At 33.6% G+C, this 19,985-nt stretch overlaps 1 protein-coding gene across 3 annotated transcripts in view; it reads left to right on the forward strand.

The window, feature by feature from the left end:
• The first annotated feature begins 5,601 nt into the window (after positions 1-5,601).
• Positions 5,602-19,985, forward strand: part of stmA (Protein EFR3 homolog stmA) — an 86,379-nt gene continuing 71,995 nt past the window's right edge. Inside the window, exon 1 of one of the 3 annotated variants that reach the window (XM_076461223.1) lies at positions 5,602-5,631. Coding sequence is in view for 1 of the 3 variants with exons in the window: in XM_076461222.1 (XP_076317337.1) it covers positions 5,838-5,847 (10 nt within the window). In the remaining 2 variants the exon portion in view is untranslated. Of the gene's footprint in view, positions 5,632-5,795; positions 5,848-19,985 lie in introns of those variants that run through there. The other 2 variants (XM_076461222.1, XM_076461224.1) reach the window with 2 other exon arrangements.

Here is a 19,985-nt window from a genome sequence, read left to right on the forward strand (position 1 = left end):
AATAGTTTCATGTTAAAGTTTGAAGTCATTCAAAAAAAGGGGTAATTTAGATTTTTGGGTGAAAGTGATCAATCTTGTATGGAGTTAGGGAAAAAGAATAATACATAAAATATAAAATTTTAAATGAAAAAACATTTAGAAATGTCAGGCAACTTTTTATGTTATATATAGCAAGTTAAAATATATATTGCATAATGTTGTTGGAATAAGGGTTCTTCTACATTAGATGCGTGTGACTTGATGGCGGTAAATTAGGAAAAATAAAGGAACAATACTGACTTCACTTGTTTTCAAAATAATATATATATTCAGAAGTAGTTAAACGTATATACAACACATATTTTATTTACACTATAGAGATCACAGGCATATCATAAATACTATATAGTTCTCTTATGTTTGGTCTCTTGTTGGAACAGCAATAAGTGTGCTGATTTACAATGCTAATATTAAGAGTTCGATTCTTCTTAGTAGACACAGGAGATAGCCCGATGTGGCTTTGCTATAAGGAAAACACCCAGAGAGACTCTTCTTTTTGTCAAAAACCCACTTAGGCCTAGTTAATTACTTTAAAATTCCAGTTGATCAGCCGAACCTTTTTACTAATACTATCGCCAAACCATCCAAGTACAGGGTGTTCGGAAAGTCACTGTGCACTTATATATTTATTAACAGACAAAACTGCACAGTGACTGTCCGAACACCCTGTATAATTCACTAACTTTATCGTCGAGATACCATGTTACTATCCTATGCTTCTAAAATCGTTTGCTCCTTTCTCTTTCTATGTATTTATGAGAATCGTTTGGTGAAAGCCCACTGAGGCCAATTGAGTTACTTTAAAACTACGCTTTGTCGGAATAAAATATTCTTTTTATCTCCTTTTTTCACTGTTACTCTTATTCTAATATATTAAACATCAGATATATTACTTTTACAGCAGTTACCTTCACGCTGAACTTTTCCTAAGCAGTAACTTAACTCTCTTTTGCTATTTCTGTCTGTTGTTTTCCCCTCGTCTCGTATTATTTATATGTTTATTACTAAATCCCCTGCTCGCTTTATATCCACTACGTTACTAAATTTCACGCGATGTTTTGTAATCTCTGCATCAGTGTTATAAACACGACTTATCACTTATCGAACTACGTAACTAAACTTGTCATAACAGTTACTTTAAAATGATTGCTTCTAACTTTCTTTTTTGAACAAAACAAAGCAACAATAAAATATTTACTCATAAAATAAATTAATTAATAACATCCACATTAAACATCCATTTAGACAGATTGTGAAGATTACGCAAATAACATTTGAGATGAAGAAAAGTATTCTCAATCTTAACATGAAAATCACTTAGCACTCGAACAAGTCAAAACATTCTCAATATATTCGGTTTGGTGTGTTTCGAATTTCGCACAAAGATACACTAGGGCTATCTGAGCTAGCCGTTCATATATTAGTAGTATAAGACTAAAGGAAAGACAGCTAGTCATCACCACTCACCGCCAACTCTTGGGTTCTTTTTTACCAACGTATAGTGGTATTGACGTCACATTATAACGCCCCCACGGCTGAAAGGGTGAGCATGTTTGGTGTGACGGGGACTCGAACTCGCGAATTACTAGTCGAGTGTCTTAACCATTTGACCATGCCAAGCCCAATATGTGTGGAAACAAACCTTTAGTAAAATGCTTTCATTGAAAAAATATATCTTTTGCATGTACAAACGACTTATAATGTCATTAGAAAGTTGGTTCACTGTAAAATTTCGAATCGAATCTGATGAAATGGCAACATTATTCACATACTTATATTAACCTCAACTTATATTACTATATCGCGAAGTAAAACGGACTCACACACCATAGCTATTGTATTCACTTCACCTAATGCTATTTCTTTAGTTTGCTGACCTTCAACAGGCGAAACTACGATCCACAGTGTAGAGTACTGTTAATCAAAGAAAGGCACAATGTCATAAATCTTTTTTTTTTTTTTCAATTTTACCTCTGGTGAAGACAAGATCTGCTTAAACGTTCTGAGAATCCTTCTGTTACAGATGCCAGTACAGAGGCAATGAGCTTCAAGAAGGTGTATACAAAGAAAAAATAGTGATATACCTTACAAACAAACCATTTCTCTAGACCTTATTCCCGTGTTGCGAAAATCGTGTTTAAAGGCTGACGTATCTCTTGATCCATTTAGCAAAAATGGACAGAAAATAAAAGCAACGTGTTTGCATCAAGTTTTGTGTGAGAAATGATAAAGGAGGAACAGAAAGTCTGCTTATGTGAGGCTGTCGTTTATCACTGGATAACACGCTTCCAAGATGGCTGGGAATCGGTCAAAGATGACCCACGTTCTGAGCGACAGTCAACATCATCCACTAATGAAACGGTCGCTAAGGTGAAAGAAAAAATTCGAAGTGATCGACAATTAACTAACCGCGAAATTGCTGACAAACTAGAGAATTCCTGGGGATTAGGCGATTTTAACTGAAAAACTCTGTATGTGTCGAGTGTCTGCAACATTTGTTTCAAGACTATTGACAGATGACCAAAAGTTTCACCGTCGACAAGTGTGCGAAGATCTGAAAAGAAGGCTAGAAATTTATCCTAATTTCATCAACGTCATTACTACTGGTGATGAGTCATGAGTATACTGTTATGATCCTGAAATAAAACTTCAGTCGTCCTAGTGAAAGTCTCTATCATTACCACGTCTGAAAAAGTCACGACAGTCTTGATCAAATGTGAAGACAACGTTGATCGTGTTTGTTTTTTTTTATGTTCGAGGTATTGTTCATCATGAATTCGTATCTCATGGCCAGACAATTAATCAGGGCTTTTATAAAGAGGTCTCAATTCGCTTGAAGGAGAAAGTTAGAAGAAACCGCTACGAGCTGTGGGAGAATGGTCATTGGTTTCTTCATCATGACAACACACTTACACACTGTTGTGTCTGTTCAAGAATTTTTGGCAGAAAAAAAAACATTCCTGTGATACCACACCCCGTATTCTCCCGATCTTGCCCCGTGTATATTTTTTGTTCCCAAAAATCAAAATTAAGTTGAAAGGAAAGAGATCTTATGACATTCCAACCATCCATAATAATGTGAAAACAGATCTTAGTCGCATAACAGTTGAAGACTTCCAGCATTGCTTCCGAAAATGGCAGGTGTGTTGGAACAAGTGTGTATCAGCTGAGGGAGATTACTATGAATGAGATAGTGTATAAAATTGACGTATGTACATTATTCTTCGGAATAAAAATGAAGTCTTAAAACGTTTTGATCACACCTCGTATAAACAAGCATAGAATTAGTTTACTACCCTTTTCTTTGAAATACAGCTACTCAAACTTTTCATTTATGCAGATGTATCTAATTTAATGAACACAAAACTTTCGTCATAAAGTGCTTAACTTTTCTATTTGCCCAAGTTACACCTTTGTTTTGGGTAATTCATTTAAATGTCTTCTCGTTGTAAATATTGCTATAAAGTTGCACATGCTATATCAAAGCAGGTTTACTGATGCCTAAAAGTTAGGTTTTGATGAAAATGGCCAACAATCACATGGATAGAGCAAGAACTCTGAGAAACCTAGAATTACTCTTTAGTATATATTTACTTTGCTTTCTCAGTTTGTCTTATCAATTAATTGGATATATAAGTCGTTTTTTTCATTTTTACTTTCTAAAGTATGAGATTCATATTTCATTATTTGAGCGCTGTTCTATTACGTTGTTGAAAATAGCAAGTTACATTCAAAAAATGAAAATATTATAATAGTTCGTTTTTCTCTCAGTAGATGACAATTACCTGTTATCTTTCACATTCTTCAAATTATTTATAATACAATATCTAACGTGCTAACTGAAGTTTAATGTTTTAAAATCGTTGAACGTTTGTAATGGAAGCTTCCAGCATCAACGCTACCCGAACCAACCATAAATATCGAAATTCTGTTTTTTAACTTTATATAATACTTCATAGAACCACTGTGTTATAGGGTGAAGGAGGAATAAAACTTAACTTAAATAATTTCAAAAATACAATTATAATAACTCTTATATTAGAAATCTATTGATTCCTTATGATTGTAAATTTTTTATCCATATTATCAAGTCATCATCAAGTAATCGCTATATTCAATAAAGGAGTGAATTTCAAAGAACGTTATGGATTTGTGATGTCAAGAGCAAAGCTTGAGGGCGACTTTAAATGAATTTTAATAATAAAATAAAATGTATAAAATACTAGTATAGGTAAGAAGATTCATGTATATATATATTTAGCTTTGGTTTTTATGACTTTACCAAAAGAGTTTTAGCTATTTCTTCTTCCGTTTAGATATATATAATTACATTTCTAGTAGTTGATGATCACCCGACACTATGTGTTGTAGCTTTCTAATGATTAAAGTTAGAATTTATCTTTAATGATTAATAAGTGAGAATTTTCCTATTCCCCTCGTGGCCCAACTCTATATCTGAAGCCTTTCATCGTTAAAAAACGCCTTTCATTATTCATAGTGGGCAGAGCAAGGATAGCTCATCATGTAGCTCTGTCATTAACTTACAAACGAACATAATTTCTCTGTTATAAATGTTGCTATTATTATACGTTTTGATTAATTAATTAGCAGTTCCTCACCAAACTTTATAAAAGAAATAGATGTTACACTTTATAAGCCGAGATTACATCAGCTATTATTACTATTCAAAAGAGTGGAAATGATAAATTTATAAAAGTCAAACAACTTCTAAAAAATTATTATTTCCTTACCTTAAAACATATTTTTCCTACCAGTTAGTATCAATAGTTGTATCACCAGACAATGCAACATGCTAAATGTAGGTCAACCTAAATAAATATACATTTTTTTGAGTTATGAAAGGGTTGTAGTAATTTACACTGACTGGACATTGATGAGTTTATTTGCATAATGTATAATGGCAACTATCACAAAATTTGAAACATGTTAAACTTCAGTTAATTTGATAACATCAAAAACAAAGTATTACTTCTCGCAGCGAATTACAATATCTCTTCAACAAAAATATAACTGCTTGAACGTAATCATCGCAATGATTATCAATGCTAATAGATGGAAGATTGGATACAAAGATTGAAACACTTATATTAAACCAGTTGTATTAACTATATATTTCTAATGTTAAATAGCAAGCATTAGACAAAAAGTTGTAATGAAGAAGAGAGTAGAATAATTCGTGATGATGAGAAACTCACTTGAAGTGAATATGTATCTCAAGACGGTTGGAATGGGTATTAACACTTTTACTAATAAAACAGAGAACAACGTTTCGAACTTCTCAGGTCATCTTTTGTTTAGTTAACCTGAAGATGACCTAAGAAGGTTGTAGTTGGGTAGCTAGGGTTTTCAGCGCCCAGGGACAAAGTCAGTTTTCGCGCCCCCTCGTGACAAAATGTAAACCATAATTCCTAATTATGTAACATCAATTTAGCGCCCCAACCCCCGATGCTGCGCCCGGGGACAATGTACCCCCTTGCTCCCCCCTAGCTACGCCACTGGAAGGTTGAAACATTGTTCGCTGCTTTATTAGTAAAAGTGTTAATACCCACACCAGCCGACTTGAGATACAGAGTAGGATAATATTATATATTATAATTTTTAATCTTCTTTAAAAATAAATAATTAAAATTGAATTGATGCTTCAAAATATTTAATTTAATGTATTTTGTTGATAAATCTTATATGCTTAGGCGTCTTAAATTAAAAAATATTCGAGTAATCTACATAGCTGTTTTGTTTTTGTTTTGTATATATAGTCGGATGACTATATTTTCATAATGTCTGCCGGTAAGTTTTCAGAAGTAAAATCTGTAGTTTAATCTGTCATACTTTTATTACATAATTGTAAGAGTAAACCGCTGTTTAATGGTACTTTATTTATAGCACATTTTAGTAATAAATTATTATCTGATTAAACCTTCAGTTACTACGTTGAAACTGGTAAACAAGAAAGTCTGAACTACTAGTAGTTCTAATACTTCAGCCAAAATGTCGTATGTAACATTGTAAGGTTTTTCTTGTTGAAATAATACTGCAATGACGCTATTTAATTTTGAAGAAAAGAGGGAGACTAGAATTTTAAAGTAAATTGTATTTTTAATAAAAGTATTCGTAATAGAATAAAACTTCATTTCATAAGATGAAATATTCAAGTAAACAAGTTTATAAGTTCGTTGTGTTGTATACCAAGTAAAATAAAGGGGAATGACTTTTTCCTAATGGTAATTAATGTGTCCTGTTATTTTGCTGCATCACGCCAGGGTCAGTGTAGATAACTGATATAAAAAAAAAAAAAAGATGAAGGATTTTTACGCTGTGGTACCATTTGATCATTTATGTAATATGAACACTTTTCCCAACTTAAAACAATAGGGCTCAACTGCAAAGCTAAGATGAAGTGGTACTTATATCTAGTTTAAAATTCAAAGTTGTTCGTTGATTGAGTTGTTAATATTATTATTTGTCATATTTTTGAGTCAAGCTCTAACTTCTAAAAAAGCATTAGCATTTGTACTTTTAAGTTTTCTATTTTAAATTTAGTTGTAATGATATTAGTACTATAGACTAAAATAAAGTGCTGTTACAAACATGGCAAGTGAAGTTAATAAATTGTGCTTTTGTTCAACACTGGTTGAAGGAGCATTTTGTTTTAATTCATTAAACTTGTAGTATTATAAATAACAGAAAGCTTGTGACATTACCAGAACTTGCAGAAGAGTTTACATCTACAAATATCAGTTAAAGAGTATTTAGAGTGCTATAATTTTATAAATTATTTTCCCTTGTTTGACATTTTTTACAACTTTTAAGATTTATGTATGATGCTCTGGTAGGAACAAGAAAAAAATATCTGTGTAATGAAAGAAGCATCGGGAGAAATTTTAAATTAAAAAAGCATACATTTTAAGATGTATACATCATTTCATATTTTAAAATACATATTTTGCTTTATCTACTATACTGTATATATAGGTCCAAAGTCAAAATATTTATTATACCATGGCCAAATTTAAATATATATATGTTTAGTTATGTAACTCAGTAATATTAACTGCTTTTCATTATTTTTTTAAAGTGTAGTTGATTGTCAACTGTGCAACAGGAGTTGTCTGGTTGGAATAGCTTAAGTTTATCTTGTACATAAACTTGTGTGAATTATACAAACACTGGACTGAAACCCTACAATGAAGATGTCATATTCTACATATTTTTATAACTATATTGGTTTTTGGGTTTCTTTAAAACTAGCAAACTATTCTACAAATTCTTATACCAAAAAATTACTATTCCTTCCAATCTGTATGGTTACACAACAACCACTTAAGTGCCACACACATCCTTATTGATGGTAAGGAGTCTCAATACTTTGATGGCCTTAATAGCTCTGGCAGTTAATAGGCCCAAATAACCAGTGCAGTCTAATGATCCAAAAAAGAATTGATGGCTTAAAAATACTACATCCCTAAAAAAATAAATAAATAAAACAACTGGTAGCACTAATCTGCACATTGTATTGATACTGGTGCACATAAAAAAATTTATTCTGCACATCAGTTGGAAAATTAGATGAAGCATTGCACATAACTATAATATGGTCAGATGTTGAATACATCATCACCTCTGTTCTTCCTGTGGTGTTGTTGATTGCATAGAAGTGTGTATTTTGTGTTTGAATGATAACTTTCTTATATTGATATTGCTATTTTTCCTTTTTTTTCTGACATTGATAAACAACAGTAGACTATTTAGCTTCCAAGGCTGTCTTTGTATACCCACCTTTGATAAATTAAAAATTTAAACCCACCACTTATTTTGCAGGAAATCATTGATTACTCTCTAAAAATTGTGTAAGTTATGCTTCCAGTACTATCAAAGAGAACTCATTTGATAATCCAATCACTCTTTATGAAAAAGAAAACTTTTTCTAAGCCTTAAACTTGTGTCTTATCTCAAGTTTCTGAGAATGCAACTCACAAAATACGGTAAACTAACTTAGACCACCTTTTACCCATCATTTTTCAGTAAAAAATTAGATAACCCTAAAAATCCACTTATAGCTAGGGAGACCAAAAATTTATGCAATATCCTAAGACCTAACTAGTGATTGTACACATTGATAATTATGTATTTCAAGCTGTAATAAGTATGTCTAGAAGTACACACGAGAATCCTATTAGCTGTACTACGAGCAACAGAGCATTGTCTTGATGGTTTAAGTGTCTTATTCACTACTATGCATTTTCTTAAACATTTTATTGAATGGATTTCTATCTATATTAAATTTGTGATATAAGCTGTCATAATTTAAACATAATGGTTTGGGTTTTGTTTGAATTTCACACAAAACTACGCAAGGGCTATCTGCACTAGCCATCCCAAATTTAGCAGAATAAGACTAGAGGGATGGTAGCTAGTCATCATCACCCATTGCTGACTCTTGGGCTACTCTTTTACCACCGAATAGTGGATTGACCATCAATAATGTCCCCATGGCTGGAAGGCAAGCATGTTTGGTGTGATGGAGATTCAAACCCATGATTCTCAGATTATGAGTCAAGTGCCTTAACCACCTGACCATGCCGGGCCTTTAAACATATTACCACCCACTTTAATCTAATTGAAGGCCATTTGCCAAATATTTGTCCAACTTAGCAGTTTGTTTAAGTCATTTTGTAGGACTTTAATATCCTCAATACAGGTAGAAATACCATAGTTGAATAGTGTGAACAACTTTTATTAATTTACCAATAATGCTCCTAGCAAGATTATTAATCTAAATAAGAAAATAAATGCCAAAACATAACTAAATCATTTCACTGATAACAAACATATAGTGTAATTGGACTTCTGTTTTTCAACAACTCTTTGTTTTTTCTCATTCAACCACTATATAATTTAATTAACTGGTCTTTCTCAGTCTCTGTTGTTGATATTTTCACAGTAAACCTTTGGTGTGACACTTTCAGTACACTAAACCCAAACCCTTTCCATTGTCCAAGTAACAAGTAACTTTTTTGAAAACAATAAATTTGTATGGCAAGATTTCTTTTTGTAAATTCTCATTGGAATTTTTTTGTGATGTACTGGGTCTCCATTATATGTTGCATCACTGTGTTATTTCATTATCAGAGTATTCACCACTAACCATTCATATATATAAACAACATTGCCTTGTTTCACTTCTAAGAGCAGTCTAGCTACCTCAAGGGGATCCATATTAAAACCAAATGTTAGGATGCCCATCCATGGTACTTGGGCACAAGTACTAAATTTTATTATTCTAGCTGTGCATAAGGGTATGAACATGGTTCAAAATATATTTCCCTGGGATCTTAAGGATGTTGGTAGTGAAGAACTAAAAATCTTATGTGAGGTTCAAGTTTACCAACCCTACAAACCTGTGTGTGTTTTCTTATAGCACAGCCACATTGGGCTATCTGCTGAGCTCACCGAGGGGAATCGAACCCCTGATTCTAGCATTGCAAATCCGTAGACTTACCGCTGCACTAGCGGGGGCCCCTACAAACCTATTCCTAGAACACCATCATGACTGGTTAGCCCTACAAGTAGATTTTTGAGCGTCTTGATACTCCTTTAATAGTGAAGCAAACACCATATAAATAAGGATAACCCTGAGCCACCACCCTTAGTCTGCTTGTCAAGTTTTTTCCTGCTAGCTGTTAAACTGTAGGTGGAGTTCTGGGACAAACAAACACAATGTGACTTAATATAGGATGAATCCAGTAACTTCATGACAATACACACCTCTTCACACACAGACAGCTGTCTTCACTGGGTGCCTGCCAGAGATTTGCTTGCCACTGTAGTCTTTAGGCAACTCTCTCCTAATATCACAAGTTTTATGATGAATACACGGCTGCTTAACAGTGTTATTATGCAACAAAAGTTCTCTACTCATGAGAAGGCTAAACAAGTTCATAAGTTCATTTTGCTTAAGAAGGCACAGTCTTGGGAATGACATGGCAGCCAAGGAGAATAGAGTGATGGGATCCCTTGTGTAACTAGCACCTTCAATTCCAATCTCTTCTTTAAGTATTATTTTCCTATGTTTGTAGGGAAAATGAAGTAGGTAAATCTGATTACTCCTTCTCCTGGTTAGGCTTTGTGATTTTCTCTCACTTTTGAAGAGAAACCTCAAAATTTTTTACATTCTCAGGATTTAAATTCATAGGTATGCACCATTTTTTTTCTTTTCCTTGTGTTGTATTCTTGTTATTCCTTACTTCTTAACCCTAAATTACTCATTTACCATTCTTGGACCACTTACATTTTCATGACATCATGTCTCTTTCTTCCTGTTTCTTCCTTCTTTCCTCAATGTAGTCATCTTTTTGTAACAATTGGGATTGCTCTTAACTGTTTGGAGAGAATTATTTGACATTAAACATCCAGTATCTCATACTCTGCCTGAGAGCTATGGAAATTATAGATGCTGAGGTTCATGCCTATCTTCCTCATTCTGCGTGAAAGTTTTTGTGATTATTGATCATGGCTTCATGGGAATTCCTTCTCCCTTTAGGTCACACATATATGCACCACCTCACTCAGTCCTTGTGCAACCATAGACTGCTTCACATGGTTGTTTGACCTCAGTAGTTCTCCTGTCTCTTCCTCTCTTCTTGTATTTGTATGGGTGACTGGACCAATCCCATATTGTATTCCATATTCCATTACCTCTACCCAAGTTAGACTTACACTTCTTCACCTATGTTTCCCTCTTTTGTTATGTTCCATTCCAACAACTATTTGGTTTTTCTGCATTAATGCCATGAGGAATCTAATCTAGAACTCTTTTTGATTGTCTCTTTTCCATGTCTTGGCCCTGAGTGTTGTTGCTGTCCAGCAGGTCTAGTCTTATACTTGTCATAATATTCACCTACCTTTCCATATTTTACCTTGTGTCCCAGGCTTGGCTAGAGACACTCCTTGTTATATACTTTTGGTGGTACCCCTCTGGCTTGCTTAACCTTTGTTCCCTCTTCTATCCCTTATGACAATCCAGCCCCCTTATCCTTTGCCAGTTATACAGTTACTTGCTTCTACATCTTCCATCTCCCTTCCACCAAGGAATCATGTCCTTCTATTACCCATTAAACCAGACTACAAAACCAATGTGTTTTTTCCCCTGTTCTCTCTACCTTGTTTCCATGCCTGACTGAAACCTCAGTGTCATCCTACATGCTCTTACCTGTGTTCCTTTGAGCTGTTGGCAGCCAATAACTTCTACCACATTTTATACACGTTCGTCTTTCTTCTCACCTGTTACTTTTGTCATTTAGATCATTATACCAGCAGCTCATCCTGGGCCCCTTTTCATTGTCCTTATATTCTTAGATCTCCATATCAGTCCTTCTTCCCTAGATTGATAGCTGTTTGGACCTGGACAGACTTTTGTATCCTGCTCATGCCATTCATTGCTGTTTAACTTTTACCTCTCACTTTCAAAGTTTTTGTCTTCTACTCTACGTTTTCTGTGATTCTTCTTCCTCCAGGGAAAGATATCTTTCTGTCTTTATAGGTACAGTCCACCAATTTCTCTGTTTGGTCTACTCCTTATAGAGTGTTGTTGCTCACAGATGGTCTGCATTTTATCCTATCAGATTCTTTACCTCACTCATTCTCTCACACTTGTTTCCAACAGCTATTGGACAAGATCATTCAAGCTAGCACCAACTGGCTGTCTTGTTGTCTGAAGGTCACTGCCTCCCTCCATTCTACAGTCTGCCTATTGTCTTTATACAGGTGAACACATTCTTCTTTGGATTATATTATTTGCTTAAAAGACCCTGCCAACTGGCTGGTGGTACATCTCAGGATACACCTATTACCCAAATGTCAGCATGTAGCCAGGATAATGGAAAGTTTTCATACCATCTGCCTTGGCTTCATATATGCTTATTGTTGAGATGAAGTGTTCTGCAATACCATGGAAGTATATTCTGATATTTGACAATTGTCTAAACCAGAAGCACTTTATACAGTACTGTGCTCCTCTGCAATCTGCACCTGTTTAGTGGAGTTGAGACAAGCACATTACAAGACTTTGTCCTCATCTTGCAGTTTGGAACTGTACAGTAGAGTTGAGATGAACATATTCTAGGATATATGGCCTCCTCTTACATTTTATAGTCCAATAGAGTCAAGGTGTGCACATTATGTACATAGTGTACCCTACTTCTACAGTCTTCTGGTCAGTTGAGTCTAGGTGAACATGTACTAATGAGCTGTACACTTTTCTCATAGTGGATGACAGTTGAGTTGAGGTGTGCATCTTTAATATTACATACTTCATGACATATATTCTTTGCCCTCCTCTTGAAGCTATTATTGGTACAAATGTCTGATGGTAACGTTGAGATGAGTATACATTGAAACTAAACACACAGACCAAAGCATGAATTCTGTGCATTTCTCTCACAGTTAGTACTGGTCCAAGAGTCTGACATTAGAGTTCAAATGAATATGCACTAATACTTTCTGTGCCCTCTTTTTGCATCTGGTGTTGGTCAAATAATATCTGATTGTAGAGTTGAGATGTATATTAGGTATGGTTTGAATGTTCTCTAACCACTTTACACTTATTGGTTTTCTAACTTCTTATGTGCAAGTGCTTGGATGGCCATATTCTTATTCTGCCCATCTGCACAAAATGTGGATCTGGTATGCCTCTTTCTTCCTTTCTATTCCAGATGAAGATTGTACTGTGATGGAGATATGGTCTCCCATGGGTGTGCTGTATAGAGCCCCTACTGTTTGTTATCATACTCCATGGATTTCTTTCAGTTGCTTTCTGAAAGGAACTAATCTAGACAACCTTTGCACTGGTCCTTCTATTCCACCATATCAATATGGGATTCAAGCTTTCATTGTGTGAAGAAGTGTGTATTGCCTTGGAAGTTAACATTTTCATTACCTGAAAATGTATTTCTGATAGACACTCACTTCTTACACTTCCTGCCCTCATTCAATGCACACTAGGCATACTTGTCTCATAAAATGAAAATTCACAAGTACAAAAGCATATAGGGTGACAGTGTGCAGGGAAGTTGTGTTTCCCTTCTATTACTGGAGGGCATTTGCTGTATAACAATATCATTATGTAGTAGTGCAAATCAGGAGAAAACTTGTGAGATTAGGTGGGAGTTGCCTAAAAACTAGTGGCATGTAAATCTCTAAGGCAGATACACAGGAAAGATAGCTATCTGTATGTGAAGAGGTGACTGTGTAACTAAAATATGTTTTTAGGTAAGAAGAATGTTAACTTCCAACTTGAAGTTGCATAAATGCATTAAACACTTAATTACTTTCTTAAACTAGAAAGCGATAAAATATTTCTCACTCCTCTACCAATGTAATATGTTTTGACATCATTAAATTTGATAGAAGTAACCCTACATTGTGTGTTCAACAGAGATTCAATTGGTATTGTAAGAATAAAAGTAGTGACAGTCCAACTGGTATTTTTTGGCCTAATGCTTCTCTTGAATTACTTCCTTTTTAATAACAAAACATCAAGGGCAAGCATATAACATGTATTTATAAATGTATGGCAAATATATATCACATAGACAATGAATGATAAGTACAATAAAACAAGGGCTGAACCATCACATAATTTTAATTTACCATTTACTTAGTTCAGATAATGCTGAATACAGTCAATAGTTAGGTACCAATATAATGAATCAAGATGTTAAGAAATACCATTTCTCTGTAGCTTTAACCTTATGTCTTCAGTTAATGTCAATAATGTGAAACTTGTGACCTGGTAGCTCAGATAGCAGATTTGAGCTACCAGATCTCAGTTCATAGTCATATAACCCTATCCTGACTATCAGTATGTCATTTTTCTCTGAAAGATGTTTAGTTCAGTAAAACCTAGTAGTATGAATGAGTAGAACAATATTTGTGCAAATTAGTTTCATTCTCAAGAAGTATTTACTGATCTGTGAAGGAGAATGAAAATTTATGAAGGACATGATTTTTGAGAAATAGGATAATTAGTTTTATAGAAAAGGAAAATAATTTATTTAGATTTGATTGTTATTTAAACTAAAGCTTTCTATTGTGGTTAGCTATGGTAAAAATGGGGAAAATAAAGTGTATGCACTTGGCTTGAGTATTAGGACTTTATATGAGAAAGTTATCATATATAACTGTAAGAATAGTTATGCATGAATCATAGCATTGTGAGTAATATTTTGTCTTATAAGCACTACAGGAAGAATGTGAAAATGAGGGAAAGTAATAAGAATAATAAAATAACACAATATTATGTATAGTATTTAGGGTCATTCCATGTCAACTCATCCAGATTTTGGATAATTTTCCAGGTGAGCCCTTCAGAATGCCTTGACAAAATTTACATGTGCTCATTTACCCATATAATGAAAAATTGCCAAAGATTAGATCAATATCTCTAATAGTTTCTAATTTACAGCTCTGTAAAATTTAGTTATTTTTTTTTATTTTTGGTAAATTCATTTTGGGCAATGTTGGCTGCTTAAAGCTGCAAGAGTAATGGTGGTAGAAGGCTGAAATTTGCTACATTGACCAAATTAATCTCACAGAAATCAAAAATGTTCTCAAACCAAGTTTATCTCTCTTAGGATTTTCATAGTGAGGCAGTAAAATCACCTGAAAACCCAAAACTGTAAACAACATTGGTTTATTTAATAAGCCATAGCTCTAAGACTTAATATGATACAAAACTGAATTTTGTTTTCAAAATTCCTGTAACATATCAGTTGATAAATCAGCAATTGTTGTAATTGAAAGTCTGTTAGATCTTCTGTAAAAAAATTTAATTGCATGCAACTTTCTATGATGTAGCTAAAAATTGCCCTACTTGGGCCACAGTTTGACTATGTGATCAGTTATTCAGCCTTTTCAGATGTGTACCAAAAATTCTTACATCTCTGAGTATGATCTACAAAAAAATCAGGATGGTGTTCAACCTACTTTTTGAGTTATAATTTTGTAAAGTATCCTCTGATCATACGTTGTTTACTTGAAGAAAAAAAACTTCAATTCAGGTGTGTTATTGTGTGCTAATATATCCATACAACTTTGAAATAATTTATGAATCCCATTGAAATATTCTAATCAGCCTTTACTATATATTTTTACATCTCTGAACGTGATCTTAAAAAAAATCAAGGTTGTGAAACATAATAAATTATCAAATTTTAAGTCTCTCTGATATGTACCATTGGGTAAAGGACCACATTCAGGGCATTCAGTTCTTTCTTGTTAATCAATCAGTCTTGCAGAATTGTGTAAAGTTTGATCTACTTGAGAGCTATGAAAAATGCAAAACTGCATCAGGTATTAAGTCACATCATAGCTTTATTCCCCACTCTACCAACAAATTGTATATGAAAAGGCTATCAGATGATGATGTGTACACAGTTGTAACTGTTGGTAGTAACAGTGAAAGTGATGCTGCAGCAGCTCAAATAGGGTCTAATGATAGCAATGACAATTATCAGCCAGGGAAATATGTCGCATGCATATACAATTGTAAATGGTATGTGGGAAACATAAAAGATAGATCAGATGAACATTCTGATGTGTTGGTGTCATTTGTGAAGAAATAAAGAAATGAACTGTTCTCATGGCCTGCAAGGTCACATAAGGATGAAAGCTGGATTCCTTTCCAACATATTCTTTGTCTGATAAGTGCACCTACCATGCAAGGCAGTGGTGCTCACCACTATGTTCTAAGTCAAAGTGGTCTCAACATGAGCAAACTCAAATTTCAGAAATTTATTCAAGCTGTCTGAACAAAGCCATGTTTATTTGATGTTGTTAAGGTTAATTTATCTCCAAAGCAGCTTTTCAAACATATCATTGTCATGATTATTTCAGTTTGGTGTGACTATAATCTTTTTCAGTTATCTCATGTTGTAGCACTGTGCTTTTTGTGTCTGATTTACCTTTGTATTTATTATATTATGAATCTTAAACTTAGCTATATCTGCATAACTGTAATGCAGACACAAAATATTTGCATTGCCATGTGATCTAACTAGTTATGCCAATAAACTTGTTCAGAAATGAATTAATTCTTTCTTGTTTTTTACAACTTAATTATTTAACATTATGAAAGGCTGGTTAGAATATTTCAGTGGGATTCATAAAATTTTGACAGGTATTTTTCAAAATTGTATGGATATATTTGCACACAGTAACACACATGAACTGAATTTTTTTCAAATAAAAATGTATGGTCAGAGGATACTTTAAAAAATTATAACTCAAAAAGTAGGTTGAACACCATTCTCATTTATTTGTAGATCATATTCAGAGATGTAAGAATATATGGTAAAAATCTGAAAAGGCTGAATAACTGGTAATATGGTCAAACTGTGGCCTTAAGTAGGGCTATTTTTAGCTAAATCATGAAAAGTTGCATACAACTAAATTTATTTACAGGAAATCTAACAGCCTTTTAATTACAACAATTGCTGATTTATCAACTGATATGTTATAGGAAATTAGAAAAGAAACTTCAGCTTTGTATCTTTTAAGTCTTAGAGCTATGGCTTATTAAATAAACCAATGTATTTTATGATTTTGGGTTTTCAGGTGATTTTACTGCCTCACTATGCAAATCCTAAGAGAGATAAACTTGGTTTGAGAACATTTTTGAATTCTGTGAGATTAATTCAGTCAATGTAGCAAATTTCAGCCTTCTACCACCATCACTCTTGCAGCTTTAAGCAGCCAAAGTTGCCAGAAAATGAATTCGCCAAAAATAAAATAAAATAAACTAAATTCTACAGAGCTGTAAATCAGAAACTATTAGGGATATTGATCTAATCTTTGGCAATTTTTCATTATATGGGTAGATGAGCACATGTAAATTTTGTCAAGGCATTCTGTGGGTGTCACCTGCAGTCACCTGGATGATTTGACATGGAATGACCCTTTAGTGAAAAACTACAATAAATATAACAAATTGTCAGAAGTCTTTATAGGAGAAACTAGTTTCAACTTATTTATTTGTCTTTTTCAATCATGTTATCATCTGAAGAATATGAGAAAATCTTTTACGTAGAGGAGTGAACAACGTTTTTTTTACCTTTTTCGGTCATCGCCAGTTAATACCAAATTTATTCAAAACCAGGCACAAAACTAAGGTCCATACTATGTAAAAACTACACTGACAAACATCACACCAACATTATTTATAAAATACAATGTGATAACTGCCACGACTTCTGTATTGAAGAAACAAGGAGAAAAATGGAAACCAGATTTAAAGAACATAAAAAGTCACCTTCACACGTTTTCAAATGCTGCAAGTCAAATAAATACAACATAACCATACAAAACACTCAAATACTAAATGAAGAAACAAACATAAACAAATGCAAAATTAAAGAAGCCTTACTTATACAACAACTTAAGCCCAAAATAAACCAATACAAAGGAACACCTTTATATCTATATTAAAAAATAATATAATAAATAATAATAATAAAATAAATAATATAAAATTATATATTCAAACATCTAAACCTGCCCTCTACATTTCGACACTCAGTTACACAACCCCTTTCAAACATGTGGTCAGCTTCCGGTCAGTTACCTTTCTCTTTCTTTGTGAACCTGACGATGAATGAAGAAGGTCAAAACATTGTTCACTCCTCTACATAAAAATTTTCTCAACCCAAACGAGCCGTTTTTACATATATAATGCTGGGAGTTGTTAGGAATAAGGACATTCTTGTTTTTATAATGATGGAATAAAATAAAAAAGTTAAAAATGCAAACCTGAAAACTGGGAGGTTTGCACTTGCAAGCATAGTTGGAGTTTAGTTTTAAAAAAGAAAAGTGATTAAAAGTGCCTATATGGTTTACACAGTTTGAATTCTTTCTAATTTTTGTTGGATAGATACAGTCTTTTGATATGATTTACTTCATATGCTTAGAACTTTAATGTTATAGTTTCTTTGAACAGTGGGTGATTTTTGAAACATGAAATTGATTTTGTCACTTTGATTTTATGCTTTTTGCATACTGAATAGATTTTTAGAATATAAAACTATTCATGTAATATCTGGTTTAAGACTTTAGCAACAAATAAAAACTGAAAGCTTTATTTTGTTTTCTTTGAAACATTGAGAAATGAAAGTAATAATTGTTAAGAAAATTATATATTTGAGTCATGGAATAATATGTTGGAAAATGGAGATGTGAAAATCATGAAGAATTAGATGTACTTTTCTCCAGTTACAATCTTTGGTAAAGTTTTGTGCAATGTAGTTGTACATTTTAAATCTGAATGAACTTCTGCTGTTAAAAAGAACTGAATACTGAAAGAGATCTATAACTTCAACTGGTAATTAAGATGGCAAGTATAAATTTCACGACATACTAAGTAGATTATGTAATGCACTTTCCTATTTGAAATGGTTGATTAAACATATAGTCCTAGGTTTTCAGCCAGATAGATAACACATCTTGGAAGATGGCATTCTTGTATTATCAAGCCGCATTTTTCAGTTTTCTACCAAAATCCTGAAAATGATACGCTCTTAGATATAAAGCAAGTTTGAAATAAAAGCCATAAAAGCATACTTACATTTCTGAGTATGTAATCCAATACAGTATTTTCTCATAAGATTAGTTATTCTCATCCAGTGCTTCCCTCTGTGTGCAAATATTTTCTTTACATATGCCACAAGCTTTCGGCTCCTCCCATTGGAATTGAATGATTTCAACATGTCTCTCAGTAAATCATCATATGTTACTTCACCACTAACAGGACCATGAAATACTTCTGTGATCCATATGACTCCTATATGCCTGTACTGAACTGTTTTTTCTTGCTTGGCAATGTTTGTGCTCGGATGTCTGTTTTGTTTGTCTAAAGTTTCACATTCATGTTTGGTATATTTATGGAGTTGTCTTCATTGATTTCACTTCTAGTTTCTGTTAAGACTGTTTTGTAACTTTACTTTAAGCCCAGTTTATTACAATTACATTGTTATTTATGCTTTCATTATTGGTTGACTCTTCATGTTACTACTTTGGGGGTCACACCTGCAACTAGTGCTATGTGTCAAGCATCAGGTGTAGGGAGTCTGGTGGGGGTTTATCTGCATTCACTCATTGAGGGATTGAATGTTACATGGGTTAGTTTTTGTCTCTGGACCTTGGCTCACTGCATCCTATACAAGCTGAGCCTGATTAGATATTCACCTTGACGTCTGCACTGTACAGCCAAGTTGACATGTGTTTTATATTTGTAGTTATCACTGTTGAAATGGGATGTTCCACTAGTCTATTTGTAGGTGAATAACCTTGCAATATAATTGCTTAATAAACATGTCTATTCTAGAGAGTATCACACATAGAATGCATGGGTAAAGCAAAAGGAAACAGCTGTATATCCCTGGCACATTTTGTATTAAATAAATTGGTATTATCAACTCTTCAGTATAGATTTTCATGGTCACCCATTGCACTATCTCAGGTGTTGATGTTCTGCTGGACTATCCATCACATTCTCTCCTCCAAAGGGAATATGAAACTCCTTATCATTTTGTAGTTCCAAGCCACTGGGATTGGTGACTGTGGTTGCACCCTCCTGAATGGATTCTGCATAAAGGTAACTATCACTATTCAGTTGCAGAGTAGGGCAGTGGTGTTCTGCAGGTATAGATGACATGCTGTCCTCTGATATGCAGTATACACTTACAAAGGAGATAGACATCAGATTGCAGTTGACCCTTTTGATTGGAAGCCCTCATGCTCCCCTTATGTGGATGTAGGTATGCCATGGCTGGATTTTGGATTTAGAGAAGAACCAATCAACATAAGTCCTTACACGTGTTTATTATTGTCTGTATGCCTCCTTTGATCTTACTCCTTCTGTGTTGTGGGTCACAGTA

Source organism: Tachypleus tridentatus, chromosome 10, assembly GCF_004210375.1.
Source record: "Tachypleus tridentatus isolate NWPU-2018 chromosome 10, ASM421037v1, whole genome shotgun sequence".
Classification (NCBI taxonomy): Eukaryota; Metazoa; Arthropoda; class Merostomata; order Xiphosura; family Limulidae; genus Tachypleus; species Tachypleus tridentatus.